Source organism: Eschrichtius robustus, chromosome 1 (genome assembly GCF_028021215.1).
Source record: "Eschrichtius robustus isolate mEscRob2 chromosome 1, mEscRob2.pri, whole genome shotgun sequence".
Taxonomy (NCBI): Eukaryota; Metazoa; Chordata; class Mammalia; order Artiodactyla; family Eschrichtiidae; genus Eschrichtius; species Eschrichtius robustus.
In genome coordinates, this window is record NC_090824.1 from 122,769,591 (window position 1) to 122,792,798 (window position 23,208).

Below are 23,208 nucleotides of genomic sequence, written 5' to 3' on the forward strand. Positions count from 1 at the left end.
AATAAACATCCAGAAAAGGCAAATCTCCAGGGACAGAAAGTAGATGAATGACTCTTAGACTGGGCCATAGGAGGGTGTAGTGACAACAAATGGGCATGAGGGATCTTTTGGGGGTGACAGAAGGTGTTCCACAACTGGATCGTGGTGGTGGTTATACAACTGTATAAATTTACTAAAAATCATTAACTTGTATATTCAGAAGGGTGAATTTTATGATATGTAAATTATGCCTCTTTTTTTTAAAAAAGGGAGAAAAAAAATAAGGAATGTATATTCATTGTTGCATTTAAAACTTGGGTCTTAGTCACGAGGTCACAGAACGTTAGAGCTGGCGGAACTTGTAGTTCAGTGCCTCCATAAGCTACACCTGGGACTCACCTGAAGAAGGTGGGGCTGGGGGGCTGGGGGAGGGTGGGAGGAGGTGGTGGTGGTGAAAGCCAGTTGCTCAAAGACACTTCCATGATTAATGGTCAAGCTGGGATGAGAACCCAGGTCTCTTGATTACTGGTCTAGTGCACTACTCACAACTTATCTTTATTATTTTGCTTCATGCGAACTCCCAAGGCATTAACCATACAGATAACCATTCACAAACAGATGTGCTTGAGTCAAAGGTCAACGTTTTGGGGAATACAGAACATACTGGATAACCTATGAATTAGTTATTCTCTGCTTGCATTAGTGCTTGTATATTTCATTTTCTTGTCTTCTCAATATTTGTTTTTATGTGAAACCTATGCCTGTTTATGACCTTTAGATTGAAAACTCTTTCCTTAGCCAAAAGAGTCACAGATGCGTTTTTTTTAGAAGCTGAATCGACTCTAAAAGGCTCACTGCTTCAGCACCACCAACAGCAAACATCCAAATTCAGACCTAGCCACAGGGGCTTGTCTTTCTAATAGAAATGTAAAATAGATCTTTATTTGCCACAAAATTAACATGTGATCCAATTATGCAGAATAGGAAGGAATTTGTCGTTGAATTACATTAAAAATATCACCCACACTAATTTAAAACAATGATACCACAGCCTTAATTACCTTGGGCTTTACTACTGTAGCTTTCAAACAGTACAGGAATATGATGAGACACAGCCATGCCTACGATAAAACATACACAGAAAAATCGGATTCTGTTTAAACAAACAAATGAGCAAGTTAAGAATTTTAAACAACTTTCTGGAGACAAATCGACCACCCTGAAAATTATTAGAAAGCGTTAAGTGTCCACCAACATTATAGACTATACGTATGTGTCCCTGCCCCCTCCCAAATTCATATGTTGAAGCCATAACCGCTGCCCCCTGTAATGATATTAGGAGGTGAGATCTTTGGGAGGTAAACACGTTTAGATGAGGTCATGAGGGTGGGGTCCCCATTGGGAATAGTGCCCTTATAAGAAGAGGAAGAGACACCAGAACTTCTCTCCATCATGTGAGGATACAGTAAAAAGACGCCCATCCGTAAGCCAGGAAGAGGGCCCTCGTTAAGAACCAAATCTGCCAGCACCTGGGTCTGAACTTCCCAGGCTCCAGAACCATGAGAAAATAAACGTGGTTTAAGCCACCCGGTCTATGGTATTTTGTCACTGCAGCCTAAGCTAAGACAACCAAATACTTCCATTACAGTTGTGCAGACCGCTGTACAATTCATTACAGTGAACAAGGTTAAGTGGTTATACAACATCCCTTTCTCAGGAACTCAATCAGAGGTTAGTTATACATGTGCATTAAAGTATGTGAGAAAATATTTAGCCTTCCTAAATCTGCATTTTGCAAGGGGCTATTCTTGCAGTGACTTACTTATACATTTATAGCCTATCTACCAATGCTTTCGCCTTGGCATAAAGTGAAAATTAAAATAGAACTGCATATTTAGCTCAACTTCCCTGTCACAGAACCAGTCCTTAACTTTCTGAAATATATGAGTTGAGCTTTAAAACAATGCCCATCTCCAAACCGCTTCACTTTTCAGTTGTCTGTATACACAGGGGCCAGCTGGATGGACACTCCCAGGATGCTGGGGTTCCCCAGACAGGCAGGTGTCTCCTCCTCTGGAAACACAGAGGAAAATATACAGTTAATGAGGAGGGACAGAGCTTCACTGACCAGTACGAGTGGAAGCTCAGAATTTAAATATACCAATGACCTCATGCTCAAGAAGGTTCCAAACTGCCCCGAGGGATCAAACTTGTCTAGCCAGTCTTTCTCTAACAAAGCCCAAAACTCTTCCCCTATTCCACTTGACTGACCCACGCGATACCTAAAGTGGAAAGAAAAATTCCAAAACTGAAGGCAGTACTTGTGCAATGAGGTCTGTGAGCCCTAAACCAGAGGATCTTTGGGGCAGGAATAAAGATTCTGTTTCAAATCACAGAGCCTAACCTCATACCTGTTATAACAGAAGCAAATAAAACAACCTCAAACGGCACAACCTCTAAACTATCAAATCCTATATATGGCCTAATTTTCTCAAATGACTTAGTTTACCTAATTTGTGAAAGAAAAAGGCAGAACTGGGAATAATAGAAATATGTGAGGTGGGCTAAAGCTATGGATACTTCTTTCTTTGAAAAAAAAAAAAAGTAAGTAAATGGAATAAAATGAACTCACTGAAAGCGTGAGCGATAAAGGGAAAAAACTGCACCACTCTAAGACAACTAAGCTAATGATCATAAATATCTACTCCGAGCTATTTCCTCTCAGGATCCTTACAGAGCCTCAACCGTCTGCAAGCCGACACTGGACCCTTTAAAACATAACCCAACCTATGCTTCTTCACTAGGAGCCGGAACTCTCTTCCTGCATCTCTGCACAGAAAGGCCGTGACCCTCAGCTTTCCCTGGCTCTTGGGACGGTGGCCAAAGCAAGAAGTCAGGCTGGAGAACTCCCCAAGGTGGTTCTCAGGTAACCAGCTGGTTAGATTTCATCTTGTGTGGGTTAGCTTAGCCTCGCTAAGCAAAGGAGACATTTGGCCTGGGCTGAGAATGATTTCTGTTTAGATTTCTTCAGGCCTTGATTCTAAACAGCCCAAAGAAAGGCTCCGCTGTCCTAAAGGGCACCTTTCAAGAGCAACAAAAATAGGACGCTCACTGAACAAAAGGGGACTGTTTGGCCACCAACGTCCTGAACAGGGTCTGACCGTACAACTGGAAGGGCTTTCTGCAAAGTTAAAAAGACCGAGAAGAAAACAGCAGCAAGAAAAGAATCATCACAGAATCACCCACTCCAAACCTTCCTTCCCCTTCTCAGAAGTGCCAACGGATAAAATTTAAACCTCTTTGAAGAAAACTCCAGCTGGAGCTCAGCTTTCGGGTCTTAGAAGACACTGGCGTCCCAAGGCCTCCCCACTGTCAGATCAAACACACACAACACCGTTCCCTGATATGTGCCTGGTTTTCCCCATACCACACAAAACAGGCTTTCGTGTTAATCTGTGTATCGCACTGTGGGGAGAGGCCTCTAAGTTCACAGCACGGAGATAACACAAATAATTCATGTGACATATTAGCGGCGTACCTGCGGGGGAAGTGTTTAGTCAGGGTTCACTGAAAACAACAGGAGCTCGGCCACCACGTCAGAAGGCAAAGAGAGGGCCCTTCCAACAGGCTAAGCCCCTCCTGTCACACTCACTGGAGTTGTTTCAAGTCAACAGGTCTCCCTAATTACACAACACTTCTTTATTCTTTAGTCGCTCTGTGGCCTCCGACATTATCAACTTCCTTCCAGGGCCTCCAGAGGCTACTGAATACTGGAGAGCTCCTTGCAAACAGTAAGTGCTGCAAACATGCAGAATAGCGATCCCACTAGCATCATTATCAACATTATCACCACCAGCCCACCAACAAACACTTGTGCATTTCTTTGTCTCTTCCTGGTCAACTTAAAAAAAAAGTTTTTTCCCTTTAGTTTCCCACGGCTAGACCCATCCTTTGAAGATCTCACACCCTTTCTCAAGACCCTCTTTCAACCTTCTCTCCCACAAAGCCTTTCTCCCAGGGCAATGTGGCTCTCCACAGCTACTATGCATTCCACTTCTCCCAACCCTGAGGTTCTGTCAAGTGTGAGGCAGATTCCCTTTATAGACAGGATAAATCAAAGCTGGACTGTGTAGAAAGTTTTTTTAAAAAGGGCAACAACTCTACAATCATCAATTAGACATGTTGGGAACAAGACCACCATCCAAGCAGATAACACTCAAATGCAATCCGAAGCAGCAAAGTGCATTAAAACCTCACTCTGAATTTAAAGACATTCTTGGTTTGTTCTGTGTGTGTGTGTGCCTCTAGTAAATGTAAGATTTCCAGGTCCAAAGCCAGTTTTCCGAGATACTTTTCTCTGTCGCTGCACCAATCCATCCTCTTAACTTTCTTAGCCACACCCACCTGGACCTTAGGCTTATTTTCTCCTGGTCTCACTTCAAAATCCAGGAACATGTCCTGTGTAAAAATTTCACCTGCCAGTCCCCCGTCATAAATGCTGCTTTGTAATATCTCCAGCCCGGCGGTCCCTCCTGAGCTCCAGGCCCTGGTTAAAAGACTGGTTTTCCTAATCCCAAAGGTGCCACACTGTCACACGCTCCCTGCCAGACCTACATTTCCAGATACTTCCCCGGCACCTCCAACTCAGCCCATCCAAAATGGAACCCCTGCCGTCTCCCCTCTTCACGTCACACCCCAAACCGTCCCAGCCAATAATTCCACCCAACTCTGGGACTGACTCCTGTCGGAACTTCTACCATGCACCTCCAATTCCGCCCCCTGGGAAATGCTCCCTCAGAGCCCACCTCCTCACAGCATTCCAGTCCCAGCCTACAGTACGGCTCTCCAGAAGCACCCCAGAGATCTCCTAACTTGGCTCCTTATCACCGTCAATCCTCCACCCCAACCTCAACATACTTAGGCTTAAGTACTTCGCCAAAAAGAAATCAGATAGTTTTCACTTGCTCAAAATTTTGCCCTAGGAAAATGTCCAAAATGCTTAGCCTGGCCCCTGTCTTCTTTCTCCAGCTTCATCTCCTAGTCCTGCCCACATAGTCTATGCTTAGGCCAGGCTCCACCTCGTTCACCCTACCTGAATGTGCCATGAACTTGCACTTCATGAACCCTGGCCCAGAATGCCCTCTCACTTTTTGCCCTCTAAGCAAATCACTCCCCAATTTTCCAAAAATTAGGCAGAGATACCCACTCAGTGAGCTTTCCCTGACTCCTCGTGAAATGTTTCCTCCCTCTTCTGTGCACTATACATTTTGTAAATATCTCTATTATAGCACGCTCCATATTTTATTTTATTTTTTTTTTTTTGAAATTTACTAGTTAATGTGTCTTTCCTGCCTATCGATTCTTCCCTTAATTTAACTCTGTACCTCCACTGACCAACAGGGGATGTGGCACATAGTAAGTGCTCAATTAATACCTAACGTATCAATGAAAGGAGGCAATATATTGCATCACCTTTAAACATCTGAAGCTTTCGAAGAATATTAGATTTTCTTGCCTCATCCCAGTTTTCCCTCAGCTGGCTCATCTTTCACATATTGATTCTAAACTGTACCGTCACTGGCATCCTGAGGGCATTCACTGAACGACAAAGTAAGAGGCAGAGATGTGGGACAGAAAACTCAAGACAATCTACAACGCTGCCCTCCAGGAACTGAGACCAATAAGAAGATAAACAGAGCTGAAGCAGCAAAATGTGACTTCAATAAAGACTATAACTAATGAGTGATAAAACCAGAGTGTGTTTGCTACTAAGAAATAATAATGGACAAGACCAATTAATACCAGGATGTTGTCAAACACCATGGTAATTTTCATTATAATGTTTTATTGGGCACAATGTGATATTGATATTTTTTCATCGAGGTTTGCAATAAAATTTCTCCACTAAATATATTCTTAATCCAGATGGCAGGCATGGATGCTGTGTACTCTTTCCTCAAATGCTCACGGAGTTTAAAAAATCAACACTGTTGACCTGAGATACAGAAAGCGCACAGTTGTTTATGAAGAAAATTTGCTTTTGATATTCTGGTCATCGGAACCAGCATTGTATACATATGAAAGTTAGATATATTCTAAAGTACATAAAATCTCAACTCTTTGGACGAGGTCTTTCTGGGGTTTCAGATTATCAGGTGGTGGTAATGACTGACAATGCTGCAGAAGCAAGATCCTGGAGTGAGGGCAGGTGAGAGGTGGAGACGACCAACAAAATCCCTTCCAGATGGCCTCTGCACGAAAACATGGAGAGGAGGTCTTGGAGGCGGCAATTGAGCCTGGAGATTAACCAGGTAAGTCTTCAGGACCTCCCCGGAAATGGCTGCAAATCCATGCACATTTACTGCCAAACTATCCCACTGATGCCAATTCTCCTGAAGGTTCAGGGATAAAGTCACTGGAACCAAAGCGAAGTGTAATTCATTCTGGGACTTTTTAATTCACATGCCCCACTGGGAGCAGCCACATCTGATGCCGCCTTCTCAGATCCTGTTTCTGCTCTAGGGTTAGCTTATGACTTAAGGCGTAAAAATATGCCTCTCTCTTTCTGCTCTGGTAGAAGTTGTTTGGCCAATGTCCTTCCTTGGGAGACAAATGACAAAATAAAATGACCACAGTTCCTGGGCCATTAATGCTTCTTTCCCAACTTGAGACATGTCAATTAATAGAGGTGCCCAGACATAATAAGCATGAAAAGGTTGAAACAAATACACGAAGCCTTGTTTTCAAACCCTACCCTTGATACTATTATTGACTTGGCCTGCCGTAACTGATACCTGTCCCCAGGCGGGCCAGCCAATTTGTTAAAAAGGCAACACAGGCAAGCACTTTGATGCTAGTCATATATCTTCTTCTTGATCTGCCTGACTGGTACAATATCTGTGTGCCTGTGTGTGTTTATGTGTTTGTACTTGTATATATGTGTGTATACATATATACATTTATATTTAAATACATAAAAATTCACTTTTTCACTGAACAACGGTTTATTTTCATTCACTGACTGTTCAATATTATAGGATTGGGGCTTCTCAGCTAGAGTCTGTTTCTTAAAGACCAGCTACTCTAAGTCTGCGTGTGTGTGTATCACTCACACCATCACAATACAAGTTAGACACAATAGATGTTTAATGGTGTAATTCACTTTACAATGGCACTATTATTACAGCATTACTCTATTTTCATTACTACTGCATATTAGGCTCGGCTTCCAACATGTTTGAGTGAAGAAATAAAACAACCTAATCACAGTGCCAATTAATTCTGTAAAAGTCATACAGTATATCAAAACGAAAACATTTTCACAGCATCCCAGGAAGATGGGATTCCACGCCTAGCTCACTTCCTCTAGCTTCCTATGCTTCTATCCCTACAATACGTTGACCGAGCCTAGTCCAATTACAAGCCAAAAATCAATCAAAGACCCTTAGCAAGCTTAAATGATTCTCTAAGGAAGGATATTATAATCCATCGGCACACCCTCACCTTGTGCTAACATTATTTTCCCAGATTTACCCAATACCATTGTAGTACCAATAACTACTCTTTCTCGTGCTGCTCTCTCATCAGCTCAAATACTGTAACAGCAGAGTGATTTCAAGCAGGTTGTGAGTCTCTGAGAGTATTGCTTGCAAAGTGCATGTAAATTATTAGATTACATTACAAGTGAAAGACTCAGCGGTGGGTCACCATAGTGGAGCATTAATGTAGAGCAAGTTGAATGGAACCCTCGAAGACAAGCTTCTCCACTGTGATTTTTTTTGGCAGGGAGGAGAAAGTGACTAAGGGGGGAGGGAGGGCAAGCAAAGATGGGTTGCTGAGAAATGAGGCATGAGAGAGCATCCAGCAGAGTGGGAAGGAGGGCACTCCCCCAGCCTAGATGGCTGGAGGGGGCAGCCAGCGGTACTACAGGAATAGTGAGGGCGGGGGAAGGGAGCAGGCAGACATGAGGCCCTCCTCTGGTTCAGCTGAAGGTGTGGGGTGTAACCTCAGGGAAGCCCAACGAGGGGCTGATGGGGTTGAACTTAAGTGATTCGCCTGCACTTGGCAGGATCTAGCCTGTGGCAGCGGAGCTGAGGGACTGGGATAGGATCCAGTTCAGGAAAGAGAACTGGTGGTTAAACGGAAAGACTCAGATGCCCTAGGACTCTTGCTTATTTCACAGAGCAACCAATCAGAACCAGGGAGGAATGCTGGAAGCAAAGGGAGCTGCAGACCTGAAGAGGCCACAGGGGAGAAGTGGCCAGAGGGCCCCCTGCTCCTGGGTGTGCTCCGCCGTCACCACCAACACTGGAGCGACACTGAATGTGTGCTGGGCATCCCGCCAGCTGCTGCACAGGCATCCTTGCAGGTGAGCTTCTCAAGTACCGTGGGAAGCCGGCATCATAAACATCCCTGGTTTCCAGGTGACATAAGAAACAGACTGAGTGGTGAATGAACTTACCTAAGGTCACACAGCTAGCACACAGCACACCTGGGCCTCACTCCCAGCAGGCTTGTACCAGCCACGTATGCTGTTTCCCAACACGTCTAGCCTTGGTCTGAGTTGCTCAAGACTGGAGCAGGCCTGAACCTGCTACGGAGGGGAGGATTGGTGGATCCAAGAGAGACAGAAGTGGGACAAACAAGGGTGGCTGGGTCCAAACCCAAGGCCCAGTTGGAAGTAGAAGCAGCTAGAAGCTGCACTTGCAGAGTTGGGAGGTGCAGAGCTGAATCTTTTGAGACAGCAAACAGCTCTGCAGGGCAACATGGGAGAGACGATCTGCACAGTTAATGAGCACCAACTTTTTGCAAGGCGCTGTGCAGGGGTGAAAGAATAAACCACGGAGCTCGTCTTCTTGCAGGGACTAGGCTCCTGCCCAGGAAATAACACTAGAAGATAGTGTAAGGGAACCTGGCGAAGGAAGAGGCCACATGCTGATTGAATGAGTAAGGCCCATGTGACTGACCACTGTAAAAGACACGGGGCTTGAGAACTGCAGGAAGGACGGGATGAGTCTTATCTGAAGTTAAAACGACGGTAGGATCTCAAGAAGCAAAGAGACTGAACATAAGATGGGAGATTGGATGGGGAAGAAGAGAAGGGGCAGGGGCAGGGTCCATACAAGGAACAGAGGTAAAAAGAGGCTAAGTTCAAGACACATGTGGAGAAGAACCCTCAGGAGTGTCTGGTCAAAGGCGACCCAGACAACGGGCTACACTGAGATGCCACCATGAGAATGTAGGATGCAGGAAGTCAGGGATCTGACTTCTCTTGTCCACTGCTTTATCCCCAGAGCCTAGCACAGTGCCCAGCACAGAGAAGGTGCTCAGTAAATATTTGTTGACTGAAACAATGCCACCCTCGTGCCTGTACACAGTGATGACAGCTCCAAGCAAAGGGGATCCCGGAATTTACATGCTAAGTCAAACTAGGCAGATGCATGTCTAAACAGAACAGGATATTAATGAGCATGTGCTATAAGTGGCATAAAGACACCGAATGATTACAAATAATAAGCATTTACCTTATTCTCCCTCCCCCAACTCTTCCTTGAAACTATAATGAGTAACACCTGGAGTCCGACATCAGTTACTGTGGAAACCCTCCCTCCCTCTTTCCCTCCCTCCCTCCTCTCCTCCCACCTCCAGGCCACAGCCCACAGAAAGGCTGCTTCTACACCTCATGCCCAGGACAGTGGTTTTCAACTTCGAGGAGCAGCCCATAAATAGATCATGAAACCAATTTGGTGGCTCATGACTTGTATTTTGTCTTTAAATAATAAAGCAAAAATAACGGTGCATTGCAGGTAATGGATACTTAATGTGAAAAGTTTACTGTGTGTGTGTACACTGGCTTACAATATATTGTTTTTCTCATAATAAACCCTTGAAAGACACTGCACTAGAGGGAAAAGAAATTCCAATATTAGAACACTTGTTTTCATATCCAAGCTGAATGACTCTTGTTTTCCTGGCTAAATATCACTGTCAAAGGTACTGCTCTTTGGGCCAGTAAACTTGGCCCATCCTGAAACATCAAGAAATTCTGTGTAACATACTAAGTTCAGATCAGTTCCTTCAAAGTAGCCTCAGTTTCACAACACACAAGCAATCTCTTTCGAAAAAAAAAAAAAAGATTTATTTTTTCGAGTTATAAAAATAATAAATGCATAATGCAGGAAACTCAGAAAATACAGAAGGGCACAGAGAAAGAGAAACTCATAGATAATCCCATCATCCAGAGTTGACCACTTTATCATTTCATCATTTAGGTACACGTGGGCCCATGTTAATATATACATACATACATACACACACACACACACACACACACTATAGTTTTTATAAAAATGACCGCATTCCATGCACACTACTATGAAAGCCATGACTTTCCACTAAGTGGTAGATCCCAAGCATCTTCCACTACAACATGATTTTTACTGGCTACATACTATTCCATTCACAGACTTGCTCAGGAGCATCCCTAGAAAAGACATAGCCTTAAACCCTCTGCCTTGATGAAAGAGGACAGCTGCTGAGAGATAACCCTCCCCCCCTGCACAGCTAGAGCTGGCTGCCTCTAGCTCCAGCAAACATAAGGGCTCCAAGTACTGGATGCCCCACCCTATGTCCTGTATTTTACTTTCTACCAAGTCAGAGCAGGAGACACAGCCACAATTTTCACTATTCTTTCGAATGGCTTTACTGGCAGAGCCACAAGCTCACCAGCTGATTTTTAATGAATAATAAAAATGCCCAGTGGGATTAAAATATAGTAATACTGATAATGTTCTACTGTTGATGCACAACCAAAACAAAGTTACTTTCATACATATCTACCACCTAAGGCTGGGTTAACCTGCGTACATAACGTAATAGCCTCGGGGCGGGGCGGGGGCGCGTCTCCTGGTGGACAAGAACTTGCTGGAACTTCAGAGCATCCTGACATAGCACACAAGTGGAAGGAACATTGTTAGGGAGGGACCTGTGTTCTGGTCACAGCCTTGCTACCTACTAGGAATGGGACCTCAGGCACATTCTGATCTCTGTGGGTACCAGCCCAAATGGGGGGTGGGGTGTAGGCTAGATGGTTCTTAAGGCCTCTTCTGGCTCTAACAGGCTTTAGTCTAATAAAACATGACCCATGGCAGCCTCATGAGTGAGCCCTACATATCTAATGTACACCCCCAAGCTCAAGATGAGAAAGCGAGCTTTTGAATTTTCTAGAGCCCTTTCAGGGGTACATTCAGTTCTCCTACTGATTCTTCTGGGGGGCCTCAGGAAAGTTTAGCAGCTCACCACGCTTCATGCACTTTCTGTAGCAATGTGCTCATCCAAAGTGGGTCACAGTGCCAGAAACGGTAAAATACAACTCCAGCAATTTCATCCTTCTCATCATCAGTCAACTAATACAATCACTAGAAGAAGCATCGTCTTTGATTATCAAAGTATTTCATTTGCCTTTGCTTTCCCCCTGCTTCATTACCTGCACAATTGAGAGTTATGGGCAGTTCACCCTAGCAGGTGCTCTGTACTTCCAGATATAATATCCCTATCACACAAACGTTCCTGGGAGTACATGCTCTATTGTTACCGTGGCCTTTTTTACCATCCACCGGCTTTATAAGTGTACAGTGAAAATGAAAAGCAATGCAGTTTATTGAAGAGAATTGCGAAATGTACCCGTTTCTTCTGCGATTTGTCTGTTGAAAATCCATTAACTTCTAAGCAATCACTCTTCCCCATAACTGGCGTCGATCATATGGGATGATATAGGCCTCTTTGCTTCTGGAAGGGCAGAATCATATCGGGTTGTCTTTTCTCCGTCTTTGTCCATTTCTTCGGGTTTCTTTAAAACTAATTGGAAGAGTCAATAAACACGCCCGCCAATTCCCTTAACACACTAGGCAGCAGATCGGCCTGCCCTTCAGACCTGTTCTTGTTCTGTTTCTCCAAATATTCCCTTACCTGCCTTTGTCAACTGGCATTCTCAACAAGTTTGTCATAACTTCTCAAAGTGTCAACTTTTCCTCTGTTCATCGTCCTTGTTAAAGATAATTTAAAATTAGAAAGGCACAGTCCCAGCCATTTCAGAGTCAATGCTAATTTCATCCTCTTTTGCATGGGAATCTCCTTCCCTCTAGAGATTCCCTTCCTTCACTCACAGCCCCCGCTCCCCAGCCCCCCACAGGCAGCATCCTTAATCTCTGTATGCACGACCCCCTTCCCCTATTTCACCACTCTTATCTTTCCCCCCAAATACTTCACCCAGTGAAACACGCTTTAGCATGTGGCTCTCCTTCCTTCACTCCACTTCTGAGAAAAATGTCTGTGTCTGGAGATTGTAAAGTCACCTTCAGGAAAGAGGCATACAGTCGGCTGTCAATTAATCAGGATAAGACAGAAAAAAGTACGTGTGCAGCTCTGCTTCTCAGCACATGCCTTTATGCTTTGGGGATCAAGAGGATTTCTCCCACACAACCTAAAATTCATAGTGATGCCTTTTGTTTGGCTATAACGAATTCTCTACCTAGCAGCACAGCTGTTAATAGTCTGGATTATTTAAAACAACGATTACCATACCTCATTATAAATTCAAGCGTTGGTCCCTCCTGTTTTCCCCCCATTCCGTTTCACCTCTCTTCTTTGCAACCTGCCTGTTTATCCTTGGTAGCAGTCTTCGCTTATAAAATAAGTCAAATGACTCTATACGCTGTAATTTTTAGTCCCACACTGAGAGTCTGACATATAGATTTTAAGCCAGTTGACTCTCCCCCATTAGGCACAGACCCAAACGTCACCATTCTTGTCACATATACAAGTCCATCAAGTTTCAGAGTGTCATTTATACACCATTTTATTGCTTTTTACTTCTTTCACACACGCCTACCACTTACGTACAGCAACTTCACAACATTCATATTTCATAAACTTCATCAGTATTCAGCCAAATCCTCCCCCGAAGTAAGCTAGGTATTTTTAACAGTGCACTGTCTCCTTCACAGGCGTGAGAATCCTGTACCAAGTGGTACCCTTCCTGGTACCCAGGAAGAGTTTCATCTATTATGGTCTGTTCACAGATGTAGGGACTTCCTAATGGCTTCAAAAAACTTTACGACAGTTCATGATCAAAACTCAAATGCCCAACCACACTGTTAGAGATCATTGGAGGCTGGGTGACCGTAAATCCTCTACACCTTGATTATTCCTCTCCGTTTCCAGCCTCTGATTGAGCTCCAGGGAAAGCAGCAAGGGTGTAGAAACTACCTGGGACAGCCTGGAGGCCTCCAGCACCTTCCAGGGTGTGGGAAAACCTGTCCCCTCCACTGTGGTGGGTCCTGCAGACAGGGCCACGAAGGGCACATTCTGTGGACAAGACAATCACTGGAAAACCACAGGGCCGTGCCATTGTCAACGTGCCACAGCATGTAATGTGATAAGACAGTTTGTAATAATGATGTGTCAGTGGAGGCCATAAACATCTGTTAGGAAAAAGAAGATTGTTCTTCCACCAACACAAGGGAATTGTTACCTGTAATTCCTTTTCACATTAGCATGTAAAAGCCAGAGCCGAAATGGAGCCTGCCTAACCCACGGGCTATGGTACGTTTATTCCTCATCATGCCCTACTCCACTCTTCTAAGGATTTCTTTAGACAATCTCCTTTATGTCTATACTCCAAAAGTAAAATAATGATGATGATAATAATAATAATAATAAGGCTGTCACAAAAGAACACCAAGACTCCCAAGCTGAATTTCCAACACTAGGATATCAAAGATATCATAAGATAACTCAGTTGAGTTATTTGTAGTGAGGTGGATGGACCTAGAGTCTGTCATACAGAGTGAAGTAAGTCAGAAAGAGAAAAACACATACCGTATGCTAACACACATATATGGAGTCTAAAAAAAAATGGTTCTCAAGAACCTAGGGGCAGGACAAGAATAAAGACGCAGACGTAGAGAATAGAGTTGAGGACACAGGGAGGGGGAAGGGTAAGCTGGGACGAAGGGAGAGAGTGGCATGGACATATACACACTACCAAATGTAAAACAGATAGCTAGTGGGAAGCAGCCGCATAGCACAGGGAGATCAGCTCCGTGCTTTGTGACCACCTAGAGGGGTGAGATAGGGAGGGTGGGAGGGAGATGCAAGAGCGAGGAGATATGGGGATATATGTATATGTATAGCTGATTCACTTTGTTATACAGCAGAAACTAGCACACCATTGTAAAGCAATTATACTCCAATAAAGATGTTAAAAAAAAAAAAAAGATATCATAAGATAACCGCAGACTACCATTAAATCAGGTGGGATGGTCTTGAGAAAGTCAGCCTCTGATTGTAGTACCTGGGATGCTTTCCACACTGGTCCATTGAACAAGGGCCTAAGCTTGGAGAGAGAGTCTCCTCTGGAGAAATCTAACTGTTCTTTATTGAAATCCTTGTAAGTCTTCCTTCTAACCCTAGAATTTCCTAACTTTCAGGATTGATGAAACCCCTTCAACTCATCTAAAGGAGAGGCAAAAATAGCTGACATTTCTATCTACCACTACACAGGGAAGAAGTTACATAATGCTACGGTAATACAGCACATAACTTATCTGTAAATACAATAGCCTTCCTAAATTCTTAAGGATGATTTTACATCCTCTACGCCACTAGAGAAAGAATTAAGGTCTAGACTCAGGTCGAAATTTTCCTCTAAAGTAAAAATATCAACTAATCAGAATCAACTAACTGATGTGAATTTCTATTCTGCAACTTGCAACTCAGAGAACAAAGGAGGCAAGTAACAAAACATACTGATATTGAAGATTTAACCAAAAACAGAAAACAATTTCCAAGCAGGGATCAGGACAGATTAGCCCAATTTCTGATACTGTCTCCATTTACAGTTGTATAATGTACAATCAGAATTCATCCTCAGAACAGTGACCCTGTGGTACCCTAAGATCCTCGAACCTCCAAGAAAGATTCAATTACATCCTCAATGTTCTTTCCAGGGCAGGAAAGGGGACCAGCACACTTTAAAAACACATTCAGTAAGGAAAAGACAAAAAATATTTCTGCTCAATCTCCTGTTAGCCAGAAAAACTAATTCATCAGTGACACCTTGGTAGTACTCTTACAGAAAAATCATGGTTTATTGTATATTAATCAATGCTCCAACACTGTCTACCTGTAGAGTTTTGGGGAGGTGTTAATTCACAATACTCAATTGTATTTTTCTTAATGTACAGCTTAATAAGATGGATGAACATTTTAACAGCTCATTTCAAACCAACACTTTCCATTCTGAATGAGATACCAAAAAAAAAAAACCACCCTCGTAAAAAAACATTTTCTTTAAACGATGGAAGAGAGAACACCTCAGAGAGCCAGAGAAAGAAGTAGATAGGAGACTGTTCTGAAATTCTCAGCGAGGAAGACAGTCTTCATTTTCAGAAAGGTATTGCACATTCTAGGTTGGTGCTCACTCTGGCACCTCAAGGCCTTTCAAAGCAGACTCTTCTTGCTCTGGAAGAACCTATTACTAGTCTGGGATGAATGGGTCAGGAATCTCCTTGAGGAGGGGAAGGATGATGTCCACCTCAGAGTCCCAGCACACTAGCTCGTGAAAGACAAAGAGGGCAAGCAGCAGGATACGTCATTTGAGGAGAGTGGCGTTCTCTGTAAAAAATTTTGTGCGTGGGGCAATCACATTAAAACTCTTTCCCCAGACACCTGAAATGTAGTTAAGTATTTTGCTTCCGCAGACACAGAAATACATAGATAAGCTTAGAAGCACCATTCATCAAGGAGACCAGGAAGATGCGGGGGGGCGGGGGGGGGACACCCTCAGAAAAAGTGGCACGTGCTGTTAGGGACCACACCACACCAACGGAATTCGAAGTGACACCCAACTCAGTCTGTCCTTCCAACATCACACCGCAACTTCCTAAAGGCAAGAATGGGAGAATCGGGAGAAAAACGTGAATCTTAACTCAGAACTGACAAGAGTATGGCCCATGGAGAAGAACCCCTGGGCTTGTGTCACTCACATTCCAAAGGTTAGCTTCGGACAGGGATCAGTTTGCTTCCAAAAGTGATTCAGCTGTCACCAAAGACCCCAGAACATTTGCATCCAGAGGCAACAGCTATTGCGATTAACATTCCTACACCTCCCTACATCCCACTTAGGAGTCTGATGTGGAACCAGCAGTTCGTGCTTGTACCCCCCCCCGGACCTCTGCTACCTGGAAAACACAAGCTTAAGGTCTCCTGGTGAGGGGTCTGGTCCATGCAGGCTCCAGATTTCAGTTTTGGAAACAGAGACGTTTTCTAAAGCCAAGGGCTCCTCTTAACGCCGGTAGGTTTTGGAAAATTCCAGCAGGTGACTAACATAAAAAAAAGAGTCTGTTGTAAATGTTTTTAGCCACTCAGGATTTGACTTCTGGATTAATATAATTCAATTCTTTTTAAGAAAGAAGGAGGAAGCAGCAGAAAAGGTTATCATAATCATCATCAAATGCATTTTCTAAAATTATTCTATTACATTTTTAAAGGGTATAATTATAAATGTTTTTATGAGCAATTTACTGGAAAATGAAAGTCCCTTAGTTTAGAAAATAATTATTCCATCCCTCTGGCAAAGACTTTTATCCCAGCCAGTAGCTCCTTCAAACTATGGGGCATCATTTGTTCACTGGGGAGAGCCAGGTCCACATAAGAAAAGCTGATGCAAGAATCAATCTCTAGAAAGTGCTCGAAATTGCCAGGCAAGAAAGCAGACCAGAAAGTGAATCAGCCAAGACGGAGGAGGGGAATGGTGGCAAAGCACTTTGAAAGGCAAAGACGCCTGTGGGTCTAGAAGTCCTCAGGGCTCCATATAAACTACAGGCCTTCTTAACTGATTTTAAGTCAATCTAAGCTGAGCTTCCAGGGGGTTCGATCTCAACCCAACCAAGCTTTTCAGTGTTAATCCCATCTTTTGGCTTCGATTTTTCCCTTAGGTCAGCCTGGCCTAAAAGCCTTCCACCTTCAGCACTGGTGTTCCAGACCAGCTGCGTGGCACACAGCTCCGTGAGGTTAACTTTAGGGAGGTAGAATGAATATGTAAGCTCTGGCATGCGTAGAATAACGAGATTCTGAAAGAGGGTTTTTTGGGGGGTGTTTTTTGAATTTTTAAATTTTATTTTATTTATTTTTTATACAGCAGGTTCTTATTAGTTATCTATTTTATACATATTAGTGTATACATGTCAATCCCAATCTCCCAGTTCCTCCCACCCCCCCCTTACCCCCCTTGGTGTCCATACGTTTGTTCTCTACATCTGTGTCTCTATTTCCGCCTTGCAAACCGGTTCATCTGTATCATTTTTCTAGATTCCACATATATGCATCAATATACGATATTTGTTTTTCTCTTTCTGACTTACTTGAAAGAGGGTTTTTAACAACAGTTATGTTACAATGCTCATGGCTCCCTGAAGTCCCTGAAAGCCTTGTTAAATTAAAGATTCGCTGCAGTTTTTCCGCTTCATTCTTACTTCCCATGTTGCCTCTTGCCTTTCTTTCTTCCCTTTCAATGGGCTGAAAAGATGGAACTGAATGACACCAGCCATCATTAATAACACCCAGAAAACGGAACAGTTCCACTGAAACTGCTAACATTCCCTGCCCAGTTTTCAGAAGAAGGGGAGGCCGTCCTTCAGATTATAAAGTCACACATCTGATTTTGGAAGCTCAGGCACTCACGGTGCATGGCCCATTCACCGGTAGATTCCCAGGAGTTCAGAATCCAGCAACAGCTTCAAGTCTACCTGGGTAATGTCTCATGAGGTCACCTCAATGTCATGAGAATCCTGACCACAATCTCTGTGGACTGCAAACACTGGCTGCCTGGAAGCTAACCCAGCTACCTCTCTGGAAAGCGTCTTCCGAATCAGAAAGCATCCCACTTCACCCAATGCCAAGGACTCCACTCAACCCTCCTTGAGGCTGAAAATGCTAATTTTAAGGTGACGATGTTTGCTTTTCCTTTTGAGTTGTGTGCCTTTACGTTTTAAGTATTAAAAAGGCGTAATCACCTAGTGTGTAGGTTAATTTCTTTCCGATATTGTAATTTATGCAACATTAATACTGGATGCCAGCTCCAATTTTCTTGCTGCTTACACTCTGGGAGCCGAGTTGCATATTCTGCCAACTCCATTACATCATCTGAAAACCCAAACATTTCCCATTTTCAAATCACTCTCATCTACCAAGCATACTTACACATTCTCTCTTTCTCTCCCTAGCTCTCACGTTCAAAGATTGGTACCCCTCAGGAGCAGACAGTACATCTGAGGTTAAAGTCTGCAAATGCACATAATTTCTGGAAGCTATTACTACTGCTGTGTTAGCTAAAGGATGCCTCCATCTCTGACCTTCCTTTTTCCATTCAGACTGTTATATAACCTAGTGCCTGCGTGCAGGATGTGAGTTGAGTGTTTGGGCCTTACCTCCTCTCCCTCCCCCCATTAAATCTCTGGAAGGATGGACAAGAGATTGGTTCAAAGAAGAGAGAGTGGGGGGTGGCCCTCTAGGGGGCAAGGGGATGTGGGTCAGCAGGTCAGCTGTGCAAGATGCATCCTACCCCTACTCTGTCCCTCTCCCCTTGTTGCTGAGCCTAGGGGGCTGGTGGTACTGAAAGCCCCATCGTTATATAATTTGCAAGAACAGCAAGTTACGGATTTGCTAGTCGGTTCTGCAGCCTGCCATCCCGATCTCTTGCAAGAACACCTTCTGGCAAGAATGACACCTGAAGATGCTAATAACACAAGGGAGGGGGATGCCTAAGACGGAAGGGGGTGGCAGCACAAACCAGAAATTACTGTGGCTTCCTACATACTATGTCCCCCACCCTTCCAAAAAAAAAAAAAGGCTCAGAAACACATGAAGGGGATTTTCTCCAGTGTTTCTGATTAACCCTGTTACATAACCCGCTCGCATTCCAAATCCACCGTCTCAGGTCTAAATATACTCTGTGCAGCCAAAAGCTCGCCACACACAAACTCCCCGAGCTAGCTGCAGGTCCCGGCCCCCAGCCCCGATCCCCCTCCCTGTACTCCCGACCCTCGCTGCCCCCTCCCTCCCGCTCAAACCGCAGTTCAATGTGTTCACTCTTTCGAAATCGCCTTTAATTAAATGTTTTTCGCGTGTGTCATCCTGAGGGCTTTTACTGTACTCTATCTAATTCCGTGAATGGGAAAGCGCCTGGACAGGGGGTGTGGCTAAGGTGTGTGTGTAGGGGGGGAATACTGTAAAACAGCTAGCACATGATCAGCCATATTCCTACCTCCAACTCTAACATCGAGAAGAAGGGAGCGGCTCCCGGGGGCCCGCACTCGCCTCTCCCGCCCTCCCCAGTCGCCGCCAGAAGCCGAGTGGCAAGAGGAGGGGGCCCGCTGGGCCAGTGCCCAAGCCAGGGCTGGAGATCCTCTCTGCCCGCCAGCCCTGGGCGGCTCGCGCTAGCCTGCTTCCGCTAGAGTGACAGGGATGATTTATACATTATTAACAACAGTAATTAAAGCCGTAGCTTCCTCCTGTTCTTTGCAAACTCCAGGCACATTCAAATAAATAATCCCCCATCCCCAAGAAAAAACCCCACATCAGGTGCCGATACCTTTAAGAAAGAAGGAAGAGAGTGAGCTTTCCCCAACACTCCACTTTAGCTAGAAAAAAAGCAAGGAGGCGGCAATGGAGCCCCCCCAAACAAACACATACACACGCACACACATTCTACAAAATGAAGTGTGTAAATATCGCCCGGGGAGGGGGGAACATCGATCGCACTATCCAACCAGCATTCAACTCGCACTGACCATTCCCAGGTTCTCGCAGAAACGCTTGGAGAGGGAAGGATTTCCCAGGTCAGAAATAAGTTTGGGTGCCTTGGCGATCTTTCTTTTTCTGCTTGTTTGCTTTTGCAGACGCTCACTCCGAATGCGCGTGGAGCGCCCCACAGGACCGCCGCCCCCGGCGAGTTGACGCGCACACGCCCCCCGCCAGGCTGGGCGTCCGGCTGCGAACCCCGGGTCTGCAAACTTGCGCATCTCCCCTCGCCGCGCCCTCCAGACAACTTGGCGAGCACCTCGCGCACCCGCACCCTGCTTCCTCCAGCCCGATCTCCAAATCCCAAACCCACCGCCGTGCTCCAGAGAAGGTGCCCACGTCGCCCCGCAAGTCCAGGAGCGCCCCCTCTCCACCCCCGGGGCTGCCCTGGTCACTCACTCCTAACGCCCCCCTCAGCTCTGCTGGGGGCCGAAAACCCACCCCGTCTCGGGCTGCCGGGGCCGAGACTGTCAAGAGGAGAAAAGGTAAAGGGGGAAGAGGGTGGTCATAAACAGAATTTTTTTTTTTTCCTTCCTTTCCTTTTTAAAGGACACTGCCGCTTTAAAAGTTTCTTTCCCGGGCCCCCACTCTCCGGTTCTCCGTATTTTGGGGAGCGTATTTAATTTCGGCAACGCGGCTTTCCTTCTCTCTTTGCAGAAAAATCAAAGCCAGGGGGTGAACCCGCCGGCTGTCAAGCCTCCTGCCGCCTCCCCCGCCCCCCTCTCCTCCCGCAACCCGAGAACGGGCTGCAAAAGTTTGCAACATTTCTGGGGGGCGGAGGGGGGAGGGGAAGGGGGTGCTCCGAGCTCGGGGCGCCGGCGCAGGCTCGCGCGCGGCCCCCGACCCCGCGCCCCGGGCGCCCGCTCCCGACCGCCCCCAGCTCCGCGCCGGGGCTCCCGCCGCCCCCTCCTCAGCCCCTCTCGCAGCCTCCTACCTCTGCTGGTGCTGGAATAGCTCTGTCTGCGCACCGGGGCGGGCGGCTCGCTCTTGCGGGCGGATTCCTGGTTCAGCGGGGTCTCCCTGGAGCCGGCGGCCGCGTCCGCGCCGCTGCTGCCCGGCTCGCAGGCGGCGGGGTCGGGGGCTGCCGGAGCTGACTCCATGTTTTTTCCCAATGTAGAGATCGCTGGAGATGGCGAGCTCCGAGACTCCCTCTATCTTCTGTTTTCGGAGCAACTCTATGGTACCAAAAAAAAAAAAAAAGGAGAAGGAGACCGGGGAGAGCAAGAAGGAGAGAGCAGGCGGCGGCGGGCGGGCGGGCGAGCGAGAGCGCAAGGGAGCGCGCGAAGTGTGTCTGGGTGGACGTGTGTGTGCGCCGGAGAAGGGATGGGAGGCGGGTCTGGCCACAGGCAGCGCTAGCGAGAGCTTCTCCAGCCGGTCCCCACACCCACATTCCCCACCCTCCAGACCCCAGACCGAGAGCCACGGACTGGCTGCCAATTTTGGGAGGTGGGGAAAAGAGTGGAGGAGGAGGGCAGAGCCTCACGTGCCCCCCTAGCCCAGGGACGGAAATTAAGATTGGCGACAATGATTCTGTACCTACTTCTGAGACTCCCGGGAGCAGAACTTGTCCCCATCCGCAGCCAGCCTGGGAAGAAACAAATCCGGTTATCCACGTTGGGGAATCGCAGGTAGCTCCCTGCCAGCCCAGACCAGGACTTAGGAGAAACTAAAAAGGAATTAGACCTGGGCTGACACCCCAAGCAAGGCAGAGGATGGGAGGACGGCAGACGTGGCACTTCTTACTTTGAGATGGGACGTCCAGTGGGTTTCCAGTATTGGTTTGATAGATGTGTCTAAAACACAATTTGTGAGTCTAGAATTGCCATGGATAGCCAATTTTTGGTATGGTTGAAAGAGGTCGCTTTCAGCTCCTTTGCTGTTTCCTCCGAGAAGGATCCAGAAACCACTTGGCAGGGCAATTTCTACTAAAGAAAACTTTGGCTTGTTTGGTAGAGGACTATCTAAGCTGGATGAAATATGCCACACTGCATCTAGTTAATGCATGGCTGCTAACTGTCAATTCCCACTGGTAACTATTGCTATAAAATGTACAGTCTCATCCATAAAAGATATACTGGAGAGGTGTTAACATCTGGATGATAAAATTCAGGTAATTAACAGCTTTTAATAAGTCACATCATTGTAGGCATCATTCTGCTCTCCCCCTTCCACTGAAACACGCCCATCACATAGTAGGTGCTTAATGAAACCCAAGGGTAGTGAAGAATTGCATCAGTGTTACTTTGATCCCGAACTCCACTATGAAGGAAAAATACAAATTGGATGAGTGGAAAATATTCAGGTGGTAGTAGCCTGATTTCCCTGCCTCAATACTCAATCCACCATTTCCTCTTGCCTGCCGAGACACTGATGAAATCAGTACACTAAATTAACACACACGCCCACCTTCCTTTCAGAAGACTTGCAAATTTTGACAACAAAAAATATTGTTATATACCAGAAGGTGGCATAAATATGAGTATTTAGGGGGTGGGGAGGGAATTGGGGAACATTTTGCTTTTGCTAACTTCCTGGTTTGGAAAAATGCTTTTGAAAAATAAGAGGAAAAAAACCTAGTTAGATAATAGCTTAAGAGGAACCTCCATATGCCAAACTTCACACATGGTTTGTGTTACTGTTACTGATCTTGGTCTGATTTCAAATACACAATGCTATTTGCCATGGTCTGTGTGTTAATCAGCAAAACCTGTGGTCCACTCTTCGGAGTGACGCAAATGAGATGTGAACAGTTCTGATACCTTAATCCAGTCTCTGCAAGGATCCCTGGCTTTTGCCTGTCTGTTGGCGCCTACAAACAATGCCATGATTGTCTCCTCCCTCCCAAATCAGATGTGTCGGTTTCCCCATACATCAAAGCACAGATTTCCAGAGCAGCCTTCACACCATTTACAATGGGTCAGTCTGTTAATAACGTTCTTGATGCAATTGACCTAGCTTGTCACACTTGACTTTTCTAAGTAAACAAATATATCAAAGTGCACGGTTTAATAAACAAGTTCCTCTGGGACAGTAAGTGTGTCAAAATACATCCACTGCTCCATATTTATTTTAGAATATTTGAGAGAAAAGAAACTTTTCATATTAAATTTCACCAGTGATTCTATTTGGGATCCAAGCAGCTTAAAAAATATCTCTGGCTCATTTTACGTACCAATAGCAACTTATTAATATTTTGGGTGAGATCTATTCCCCTGGGCCTTTATGGGTTCCTTTGCTGTTTTCCTTTGACTAAACTGGTATTTGTTTACCCAGGAAAGACCATCCTGAAAATGGCCCCAGTGACCTTAGTTAAGAGAAACTCCATATTCCCCTGAGGATACCAAAAAGCCATTTCTCTTGCCTTCCTAA

General features: G+C 45.3%; 1 protein-coding gene across 1 annotated transcript in view; it reads right to left on the bottom strand.

Annotated features, from left to right (window-relative positions):
• LOC137770264 (nuclear receptor ROR-alpha-like) overlaps positions 1-20,939 on the bottom strand; it is a 46,536-nt gene extending 25,597 nt beyond the window's left edge. The window contains exons 1-2 of the mRNA XM_068552847.1: positions 20,774-20,939; positions 1,041-1,100 (exon numbers count right to left, since the gene is read on the bottom strand). Coding sequence (XP_068408948.1) covers positions 1,041-1,100; positions 20,774-20,939 — 226 coding nt within the window. The remainder of the gene's footprint in view (positions 1-1,040; positions 1,101-20,773) is intronic.
• Between the last annotated feature and the right edge of the window lie 2,269 nt (positions 20,940-23,208).